Source organism: Montipora capricornis, chromosome 2 (assembly GCF_036669925.1).
Source record: "Montipora capricornis isolate CH-2021 chromosome 2, ASM3666992v2, whole genome shotgun sequence".
In the NCBI taxonomy this organism is placed as follows: domain Eukaryota; kingdom Metazoa; phylum Cnidaria; class Anthozoa; order Scleractinia; family Acroporidae; genus Montipora; species Montipora capricornis.
In genome coordinates, this window is record NC_090884.1 from 63203116 (window position 1) to 63214858 (window position 11743).

At 38.3% G+C, this 11743-nt stretch overlaps 3 protein-coding genes across 5 annotated transcripts in view; 1 reads left to right on the plus strand and 2 right to left on the minus strand.

Annotated features, from left to right (window-relative positions):
* The window catches only part of LOC138030961 (iron-sulfur cluster transfer protein NUBPL-like), an 11652-nt gene extending 10011 nt beyond the window's left edge, over positions 1-1641 (plus strand). For all 3 annotated transcript variants that reach the window (XM_068878824.1, XM_068878819.1, XM_068878834.1), the window contains exons 10-11: positions 43-125; positions 578-1641. In XM_068878824.1, coding sequence (XP_068734925.1) covers positions 43-125; positions 578-667 — 173 coding nt within the window. In that variant the 3' untranslated portion in view covers positions 668-1641. The remainder of the gene's footprint in view (positions 1-42; positions 126-577) is intronic.
* Positions 1-11743, minus strand: part of LOC138030880 (alpha-glucosidase 2-like) — a 350924-nt gene that overhangs the window by 77599 nt on the left and 261582 nt on the right. The gene's annotated exons all lie outside the window — the stretch shown is intronic.
* On the minus strand, positions 145-10420 carry LOC138031027 (mitotic checkpoint protein BUB3-like). The gene is made up of 11 exons (XM_068878847.1): positions 10286-10420; positions 9983-10113; positions 9733-9815; positions 6309-6400; positions 5711-5755; positions 5175-5213; positions 4866-4941; positions 4593-4749; positions 4266-4344; positions 2374-2474; positions 145-2039 (listed from the first exon to the last, which is right to left on the minus strand). The coding sequence occupies exons 1-11, from the start codon at positions 10397-10399 to the stop codon at positions 1979-1981; spliced, it is 978 nt and encodes a 325-aa protein (XP_068734948.1). The 5' UTR covers positions 10400-10420; the 3' UTR covers positions 145-1978.

Consider the following 11743-nt stretch of genomic DNA (forward strand, 5'->3'; position numbering starts at 1 on the left):
AAATGCTGCTTTAAATTTTCGTTTTTGTTTCATCTTTCTCAGGTGATGTTCCTCTGGATATTGAAATTAGAGAAATGGCAGATTCAGGAACGCCTATAGTAGTTTCACAACCAGATAGTCCTCAGGTGATGAGCGGCAATCCCATTTTATAAGCTTTATTCCACCCTAGACATTCTTTTACAAAATAAGCTAAAAAGTATGTAGTCCATGACTAAACCTTACTTGTTCTTTCCTTTCTTTTCTTTCTTTTTTGCATTGTTATCACCGTCGTACAGCTTGTATTGTTTCTTGTGTTACTGTTTATTCGCAAATAAATTTGTTCACATGGAATTCAAATCAGTTCATATAAATCTGGAGAACAGTGCACAGATCTTGTGAGAGTCACATTCTTCTCAATTCGTTTTCCTTTGGTTTTCTGTTCTACTTTTTTCTGCATTCTCATGTGTCTGGTGTTTCGTTTTTCCCCCCAAGGAAATTGTCAAATAAAATTAACAAAGGGAACACTTTTCAATGCGTGCAAAGAGTCATTAACAAATGAGAGTATTTATTTTAGAGGACATTTTACCTCTTTACACAGAGTACATGCTTTAAAGCAATTGCAAGTCGCATATTGGATAAGCTTCCATCTCACGAAGATCCTCTTGAGGTTCAAGAAGATTCAAGATGACAATGGATTGGAATGTTTTGACGGAATGATTGAGAAACACGATCTTCAGGTGGAATTGTTGAATGCACTTTAATGCCAATATGCTGTCCATTGCTGTTCTGAAATGTTATATTGAAAGAGGACAGTGGTTTTACATGTAATTCAGCCTTATCTTGCAACATCATAGGTATTGTGTGGCCATGCTGACCTGCAAGAATTTTTTTTATAGAGTATTGTTATCATCACAAGTTGGTGTGGTTCCAGAAATCCAGTCCAAATAATGTATTCTGTGGCCAACTGCTTAAGATGGTTTTAACATATGAAAACTCCACCATTTGTCTTTCGTAACATAGCTAGATTTTTGTGTTGCTTGAGACTGACATCTCTAAGGCTAAGAGAACTTAAACCAATGATTTCATCCTCAGACTTAATGTAAATAAGTTTACAACACCACAGCTTAGATAAAAAAATATTTAGAACCAGTGCTTTCCTGGCTTACCCTTTGCAAGTAAAACGAATTCAGGGTGGTTCCACAATAGTGCAAGTTTTCCTAAACTTGTATGGATATGAATTGACAAGTATGAAGTTGCCATGTCAAAATATATCATACCCACTGGGTCTTAGCATCCTCTTTTATATAAGTTGTTACAAGTACTGTTAACTTTCAACATGGAAAAGAAAAAATCTTTGGGGAACAATGTAGCTACTGGAATAAGAAAAGAGTATTCAATGAGTGGTAAAAACTACAACATGATGTACACACTTGACTGGGTTTTCTGGAAAAAGTCTTACAAACTGCTCTCCACATAATAATTTATCTGAACAAGAAAAAGACGGTTTAAATAAAAAGCAATCAGCTTATATCAAAATGAATATCTTTCTGTAGAACAAACGAAGGGCAACATGTACGCACAACCAAAACCACTGTTAGTTATTTGTTATGAACGGTACGGTGGTTTTGTCAAATAAACCGTGGTCAACTTTTAAACAACAAACTTGAACGGTGCAAAACGTCTACAGGTAAATAATTTATGCCTGTCATCAATGAACTGGTCACCATCACAATGTCCAGCTACTTTCACAGTTTCGCCAGGTAAAAGAAAAAAATGCGGGTGCGGTAACATCCTCTATAAAATATGCTTAAAAACAACCCTTGTACTATTTATTGCAGGGATTTGGTGGTAATGTAAGGAAATACCAAAATACCCTTAAAGTCTCAACAATAGACTTGTTGATTATATGCATACAATTCTTCGAATGAAGTGTGACGTGGTTGCTGTTGTTGTTTATTTTCATGTCTTTCCTTTCTTCCTTTGCAAAGGCAATGACCTTTCACTTGGGTTTAGTTTCAGCATCTGAAACTCGTCGGATGTAAATAGCATCAGGTGAGTGACTGGAAAAAAGAACAGGGAATTCAAATCAATGAAAAAAAAGTTGCTTTTTTGCCTTGCCCACAATACTGTCAGTACAGAGACTACCACTTTTACATTGTAAAGTAAGGGCAGTGACACAAGTGAATGTCAGACAACCATTAAAGATACATACAGTCTTCTCTCCTAAGGAACTATAACTTGAAAAATACGATTTACAACTCAAGTATTTGAACTAAGATAAATACAAAGTGTTGTGTCACTGATCATGCATATCCCAAGGTAATACCAGTGTCGTTATAATACAAAAATATTGATGGGACCACAAACTGTTGATTGTTGACTTTGCATACTCACTCTTTCTCGTCCTCTTCATACATGTATGATGAAGCTATGGCCAACAGACTGCCGTCATTGCTGAAGCTTAGTGATGATATACTTGTTGGGTAACGATGAAACTGCAATTAAAGTGATGGAGGTGATCACCAACATGGCCTTCTTGGTGATGGCAAAGAAAGTGAATACACCACATACACGTACCAAAACTGGTGCACCTGAATTGTCTTGGCCATTTGGAATGCAAAAGTTTCACAATAATATACCACTGCAAACCGCATTTTCCATTACACTTTTAGAGTCAGGTGCTCCGTTTTGGAGCGCAACCTTTTTTGTGAACATGTTTATCTTAGGGAAGAGTACATTATGTAACTTACGTTCATGAAGACACAGTTTTTCGCACGGTCTCGCAAGACAAAAGTCTCGACTCTCGTCTCGCGAGAGGGTGGTAACTTACTTTTGAGCGGTACTGTACTTGTTTGCACTTTTCCTTCAGTACAGGTGACTACCTCAAAACTTTTCCCACAACAATATGCATGCTGCTGATCCAGGTGGCTGCTTTAATGACTCGTGCAGTTTAAGCAATGATGTTCTGCTCAGAACATAATTTTTATTCAGAGCTTACAAACTCTTGATCCCTACATGTTTTTGCCTCACATTAAAAAAAATCAACCCACAAGTTCCCTTTTCCCCTTGCAGGCATAATTATTATGCTTGAATGTTCTGTTTAAGTGCAGTGACAAGTATTGGTACCAAATTCAAACGATTTGCTTCCCACTGACAGAGCTAAAAACTCCTTAATTAAATGGCTTTAAGTAAATTGTTTTTAAAGACCCAACTTCAACCAACAGGCATTGGGTGCCACAGAACAATGTTCATATAATTAAAATTCCACCTAAGCTGAAATTCATCTAATAAGATCGCTACGATAAGCAATGCAAATTTCCATAACAAAAACAAACGGTTGAAAAGCCTGTCGGTTGAAGGTGGGCCTTTAAGGACGTTCGCGCCAATTGTTTCTGTGCATCCTTACTGCGCACGCCACGTCATACACGAGCGCGCACGCTAAGTACTAAAATAAGATCTAAATGATAGGGCAAAAGGCCATTGCTATAGCTTTGCCTTGATTTAACGGTCTTGGACGTTCGGTGAGCCCTATTTTTCTTTCCAGAAACGGATTTTATTTACAATTATCTCCACGTTGTCCAAAAATGAACAAAAAATCAATGTGGGAAGTTAAAAAAATTTCAAGATTTCTGCTCACGGGATATCGAATCCTGCCATCTTGCGGCTGCAAGGCGCGTGAAACTGTGGTCGCTAAACGCAAACTTGATCTTTAAGGAACCTCACCAGTTGACTAAATTCACTTAATGAGTCCACTTAAACAATATTTGGCAGAGAAGATTTCACTTCAAAGATTTAATTGCAATATATTTGGGTTTACAGACACTGGCCTTATTCGCTAACGAAGCCCGATTTTGTCACATTTTGGGTGTTTTTCCGGGCATGTTCTCTCCAAAACGAAGTCGGTGACCCCCCATTTTTTTTACATTTCTGACATAACTAACTCATCATCTTACAGTGGTAAAAGTTTCAGAAAAAAATCAATGTTGAAAAATTTTCGTGCGAACGTCCTTAAGTCAGCACAGGTGTTGTTGACAGGATTAACCCTTGGATGTCCGAACCGGCCTAAACCAACCAGACTTAGTACTTTACTCTGTCTAATACGAGACAATTTTACTCGTCAATGGGGAGCCCCTGGGAGTCAATGGGTTAAATATTCTGCCAAACCCAAACTGAACAAATTGCTTCATTTTCAAAGATGGCAATACATTTACAATGTATTTAATTATTACTTATAAATTATACATCGTACTCTTATATTGAGCCCCAAACAGCAAGAGCATATGTACCTGACATAGTCGCTTCTTGTTGAAACCATCCCATATGTTAACAAACCCATCTGAGCCACCAGTGGCAAATGTATTGTGTCTGTCATTGATTGAGTAAAGAAACAACAACATTAACACTTCAAATCTTGTGGCATGGTTCTTCGACATTACATTTAGTACCACCAAAAAGGACAAAATTCAAGCAGCCTGGGGCCGGTTGCTCAAAGGCTGGTTTGTGCTAACCGTTGCTTAAGAGGTGTCAAAACCTATAGGTTTCCATGCTTCGAGCAACCCATGCCTGGTTAACAAGCCTATTATGAATTCATTTGTTCCAAAACATTTACTCACATATTGTGAAACGAGATGGCATTAACAGGGTATATGTTTTCCATTCCATCTTCCTTGATTCGGTGACATTTGAAAGCATACTTCTTCTTCTGCACTTCAGGACTTGGGTCAAAGTACTCCACTGCCACTCGACCTTCAATTGAGCTCAACACATAGCCTATTGATGTCCAATGAACCATAAATTACAGAATGGTACATGTACTCTACAGCCAATGTAAATTTTTGAATGGGAAAGAGATTTCTTATACAATGTATAAAACAATAAATCCTTACCTTGTTTGTTTGGGAAGGTCCTAATGCACCTTGTTTGGTATTTTAAACTAGATTCTCTTCTTTGTTGAACACATCCCTAAAAAACACAGCAGTATATTAAGTAACTTACCACTTACAGTGTATCTCCATGTGAAACAATCTAACTGTAGATTATTGGTTAGGAATCTCACAGTGTGACACAAAAGACAAAAGTGCTTACATCAGTCCAACTGCTGCCATGCAATTTGCATAATAAATAATAATTATAATTACCACTAAGTTAACAGTCTTATCATGTTGTTATCATTCAAGTAAGAATAAGATTCTTACCATATTTCTTAAATCCCAAACCATAACTCTTCTCCCTGCCTGTAATGAAACAAAAATTAAGATTACTCAAGTGCCTCATCATCATCATCATCATCATCAGTCAGCCAAGAAAAAAAAAGTTGACTGCAAGTCTTTTGCAAACAGCTTGGACCCAGTAACCATAAAAACCAGGGAGCTTTCCAGTTCAGATCACTAGATAACATACAAAATACTTAATATACAATGCATAAGACTGTTACAATTTACTGTGCTAGATGCCAGAGTTTTATCTTTGTAACACTTAAACAGCTCATCTTTCCTTGTTCCTGACTTACTTCCCCCAAGACATGCATCTCTGATCCACAATGCAAATAATATTAAGAATTAACTGGAAAAAATACTGCTAAAAATGTTATGTCATCATATTGAGACCAAGTGGAGCCCCTGCTTTAGCTAAGTCTAGTGGAATTGTTTTCAAGGTTACCCACATCACAAAAACATATAACTTATCATTATAAGCTGTTTGTGGTGAGGAACTAAAGAAAACAGCTGCTCACCGTGCCAACAATAAGGCGCTCATCAGACGATGCCATTGTGTAAACCTTAAAAACAATGCATAAAATTAATGCAAAGTTAATAACAGAAGAAAAAATTATTTTTAAGATTCCTTTTTTGGAATTCAAGGTTGTGCAAAGTGAAGCAGTATGATTAAACCTCAACCCTATTCATGTACATGAGCCTTTCCAGAATGTTTATCCCAGTTTGAAATTAACCTCCTCTTCAAAAACTTGTCCCTGAATGGAGAGAAGGAAAATACCTGACAAAGAAGGCCTTAAAACAAACATTCATTAACCCTTTATGCCTAAACCGGCCAGACTTAGTATTTTACTGTCTAATGCCAAAGTATTTTACTCTGTCTAACACCAGACGATTTTACTCGTCAATGGGGAACCCCCAGGAGTCAATGGGTTAACTAAGATTAACTATACAGTACTGTAACCCTCATTATTCAACTACAGTTTCTACTATAATTAACAAGCTCAACAACAACAAAATTGATATGCTCTGACATTTGTATACTTAGTTATTTGTACAGAAGACATGCAACTTTCCAACTTTGCTTTACCCCACAATTGATAACTTTATAATTATTACCTTTTCAGGCTGCTGATATGTCCCAGTACAATGACTTATCCTGGGGTCCCACAGCTTGATATTCTTGTCCCAGCTGCCCGTAACAATTAAACCTTCAACAATATACAAAAAACATGCAAATGAACTTAATTTTCTTTTGTAATAAAATATCAAAAATTAGTGTGGCACTACAAGCTAAGACAAGGCCAAGGCCACAAGAAGAAATGTTTATCTAATTATGATCATTATGAAAAGATAAAGTACATTCCCAAAAGGAATCAAGCAAGACCTCTCATATCTGAGTTTATCAAGTTCTGTGAGTTATTGCATGAAGCCATGCTTCTAATCAAGGGGGCAGTGACATCTCTTGAGGAAACATTTTCATTTCCACATGGAGTGCCAGTACAAAACAGAAACTTGTCAATCTGAATATGTCACAGTTTCATTTAAATGGCCATCTCAAGGATAAAACTCTGGAAAACAGTTTAAGAAATGGAAATGCCAGTGAGAAGTACACTACACATGTACATACACAAACAGGAAAGATGGTACATGTAGAACCACTAACAAGCCTAACCAGTGAGACACAACCATTAGTTAAGTTTTTATCATGCTAGCCAAAGTACGTAAACATAAATACATGTATATGTGTACTTCGGCCAAAAAGTGGATTAGTTCTGGTGAAACTGGATATTTGCCTGGCTGGTAACATACATGTCACATGTCAGTGTCTCACAAGCTGTCAGGAATCGACAAAAACAAAATGTCCAAAGCAAGTCAAGAGAACTTTAATGTTGAGAAAGCTGCAGTTAAAGGGAAACTGTCAGGAGAAGCGCATGCGCTAGCGTCTTGTAAAAACTTGAAAAGTCTTAGGTTAACTTTTTTCAAGTTGAATCGACAAATTCGAAATGGTGTCCACTGGGGAGGGCCACGGTGGACAAAGGAGAAACTCTGGCAAATATACATGTACGTGACTCGCGCGTGAATCCATGATAGTGGCTAGACTTTTCCGTGGGCTCGAGAGCAAACAAACTCGAGCATGTGCAGCTCATGACAGTGCCCCTTTAACTCCAATATTCTATAAGATAACTGCAATAACTACACAGTTATTACACACCATGTGCAGTGGATTGGAACTGCTGTTACTGTCAAGGGATATCAGAAGTGATAATCAAACTGAGATGTGCAGAAAACAGACCTTTAATAATTTGAAAATCACCTTGAGCTACTGACACCCCACAAAATGCAAGGCCAAAGAACTGACCACATTGAATCATGTACCTTCTGGCAAAGCTAGCACATTGTCATGAAACATGCTTCCCACCTCTGTGATTGTATTATAAATGCTGAGTTACAGTCTATCTCAACTTGACTAAAGGGTGTCTCTCCAGGTTTTTCCATCCTCATCAAAATTGACTCACAGCTACATGTAATCACATCTGGATATGGTGCTGTGCTCAGACATGGACCATATAGCAGCTGCCAGAGGTGCCTTATGTATGCTTTTGACCTGATGTCAAGAGCTGTGCCCTCTGCAATTTAGTCCCCAAGACTGCAAGAGCTGGTGATCAACCAACCCATTGACTCCTGAATAGGCCTTTTGCAACAAACAATCACTTGGTACAAAATCCACCATGCTGGAGGGCAAGCTCATTATTATTCCCCCACTGGGACATTAAAACAAAAAGCCTTGAACCAGTCAAACTTGACTTGCCTTTGTTTTTAATGTCCCAGTGGGGAAATAATAATGAGCTTGCCCTCCAGCATGGCAGATTTTGTACCATGTGATTGTTTGTTGCCAAAGGCCTATGTTCATGCGCGTCTGATTTTCCTTTGTTATTCAGTACCATAAATTTCCTTTGTGATGCATTGTTGAGTAAAACAAAGAACTTTTGGATCTGAACAAAGCCACGAGCCGATAACAGAAAATTTACATACTGCAACAGCTATCATGTTACAAACACGCAGGTCGCTTCCTGTCGCGCATTTTTTGGATAACAAGCAAAAGTAATTCAATGTTTATGAATCAGAGGGCAAACAAAAATTTGTCTTAAGTTTGGCATTCAAATACGTGTATCGTTTGTGACCCTTCACGCAAAAAGGGCCTTATGGATTCACTGAAAACCGTGAAATTTTTTCACGGTCCCGGTGCGTGAATTTCAATTTTCATGGCGTGTACGCCGTAATCACTCTACGATAAGAAACTTTCACTCTTGGCATAAAACTATTCATGCCGTGAATTATCGGTGAAAACTTTCACGTCGTGAAATTAAGGGTAAAAATTCACGCGGTGAAATTGGGAGTGAAAAATAATATTCGCGGGTGTGGAATTGATCCAATCGAAAGATAAATCAACAATTCCTTTTCATTTTACCTTTCCGTTCAATTGACAACTTTTTATGAAGAGAAGCGACCAACTCATAAATGGGAAACAATTTCTTTAGTATCGTATCATTTGATACTGCTGGTTTTAAACTGAAAGCAAATTAAAGTAGAAGGGAATGCCCGAACAACGATCTATCAAAATTTGCATATGACTCACATCAAGAGGAAATCGTGACAGGTAATGCAACACCTTTCAAATAGGAGTAGAACTTCCGTCGTATTCGGCGAGGTAAACTCCAACATTTTCCGAGAATTGCATGTTTATTGATGGTGTGCCTTTTGTATATTATTAATTCTCTCTTTTAATAGTGTGGAACAAAATAACTCTGAACGTGGACTGTATGTTTATCCATGAAATAAACATCTGTGCGTGGTTTCGTCGTATTCCGAACACGACAGCGGTTTGTGGAAGTGCGTCTTTGTCATGTAGTTCGTAGTCGTGTACTATTTTAGTGCTGTCAAGCTACATGTATTTTTTATTATAACAATAAGCAAAACAATAAGCAAGCTAATGAGGCAGACGCGTATATCGGTATACGCGAATATGTGTATGGTGAAACACACATACGCGTATGGATATACGCAAGTACGCGTATAGATATACGCACATACGCGTACAGATATACGCGTATTGTGCGCATATTTTGGTTAACATATTTCTGACCGGTACTGTAATTATTAATTAAAGCCCAGCTATAGAAAAGATGATTTTAATAACAATGAAATATATCTTTCTTGGCACACAGGTACCTTGGAGTTACAGTGAATAAATTATTGCAATTAATGATTCCTAATAGACCATTTCGCAGTTGTGTGCTCAGTTACATGTGCCAGGCCTTTGAATAAAAGCAAGGCTAGAGTTGACCTTGCTTTGATACAAACCTCATTGCTTTTCTTATGTAAATAGAAGCTTGTTTGCATTACAACAACATGATTTCCATAAGAACAGCAATGATGTTTCTATCAAAAAAAGGTCAACTGCAGCCTCGCTTTTATTCAAAGGCCTGGTAACTAAGCAAACAACTGTATAATGGTCTGTTAAAACATTGTGGTAACTTACCTAGTGCTGCACAAAATTCCACACATCTTATTGGACCTTCATGCATTCCTACAATTTGTTCTGCAGAGGTGTTGAAGTCCATGCTAAATAAAAAGAGCTAAAAGTTAATTTGGCCTACAAAATGCCCGACATACTTTTTTTCTTCATACTGCTTATATGGATATTTATTACATTGTCGTAGGGGATCAACAACTAATAACTACTTCATGACTATAAAAGCTAATTGTCGGAATGCTTTCAATTAACTTACACTTTTAGTGTGTTATCAAGTCCTCCACTAAATGAATGCACCCCATCTTGAAAACAGCAATCCAGAACCGCGTGCGCATGGTTATACTTGAGACGCATGTTGTTGTTTTGGACATCATAAAGCCTTACTGACTGTTAAAAGATAAAACAATCAAACGGTGACCATAAATTAAGTTGCAAAGTGTTTTTCAATGATTTTTCCTAAGCTAAATAGTATTGACACTTAAAGTCTATCATCACCAGAGAGTGATGTAGTAGAAACTGAGATGAAAAGCGAAGATCAAAAAGTCGGATGTAATCTTACTGTGTCCCAAGATGACACAACCAAAAAGGAAGCAGAGGTGGGACTGAATTTGACCGACGAAATTCCATCTGAAGGAGGCTGATCAAGTTGAAATTCGTTGGGTACGTCCGCCATTTTGAAAAATGTGCGCGCAGATCACGGTCTCAGTGCATTGTGGGAAGTACCCAGTCCTAACCAAAGAGGCGGTGCTCGTCCCCAGGATTGAAGAGCAACAATGTTAGCCTGCGTGTCAGGCCGTAGTAGGGGAGGGAAAGGGTCAAAAGGAGCGCGAGAGTATAGGGAGGGAAGGAGGAGGGAACGAGCGTCCCCTCCCGCGCTGCGCACGCTCGTTTTTTCCCCTTCCCTTCCCCTTCGGACGCCTGCCACGCAGGCTATGGCACAGATTTTTTTACCCTACGTTATAAAATAAGTACCGTAAATTGTCTCCAATTTTTTTTTTTACGATAAGACCTTACATCGACTCCCCAATTGTTAGGCCCGATTTCTAACTGTTTTTATGAGTCCTCAAAATGATGTCAGCAGAAATTGAGGGAAGCAGAATTCGGAATTCGGAATTCGGAATTCGGAATCCGGAATCAGAAATGCAAAACTTGGGATCCGAAAATTAACCTCTTAAAACGAAGAGCACTATGTTGAGTGATGACAGAGATGACCAAAATTCTTTTTAAAATACGGAGAAAGAAGTTAAGTCTGTTGGCAATGAAAATATCATTTGATCAATTGGCCGTTAGTTACACTAGAGACGCGTAATTCCTCTGGAACGAAGTTGGAGGGTCCCCAATAGGGTTCTTCAATCCCGCCATCCCGACCAAAATTTTCCCTTCATCCCGAAAGTTTTTATCGGCCAATCCCGATCCCGGGCATGACGTCACAGCATGATGTCCAAATTGCTCGTCAATTACAACGACAGTTGATTCAGAATACACCTCGTTAGTTTTTTTCTCCGACGCGTTGTCTAGCTAACGCGTAGAGGTGGCCCTCATTTTTGCCATCAGATATGGCTTAAATACAGGCGTTTAATACATTATTGTAAAACTCCCTGAAGAAGTCTACGTTAAAGCGAAATGATGCGTGATTGTCTATTATTATATAGTGGTAATTGAATCTGTTCTTATTTTCCACTTTGTTAAACTCGTTTGTAAGTTTAGCAGGGTACCCGAGTGACAGGCCTACACGACTCGCTAGCGCGTATTTTAGCCTTTCAGTTTTGTAATTTGGCTCTCACGAGTATATTGTCGATTGACCGCCCTCTTTTTGTAATATATGAGGGTTACTTTGAGCAGTGGTTGGCGCTGCGTAACGAAAAGCAAGATTCGTTTGCTCTCATGTGGTTTTTGAAGGAGTGCCAATTTCCTGTTTTTAAATAGAGCTTCTGAGAGGATCCTTTGAAGAAGATTCTTGGGATAAATTCTTTTACGTAGGCGTGATTTAAAATTTTGGATGAGCTCTTCGAATATT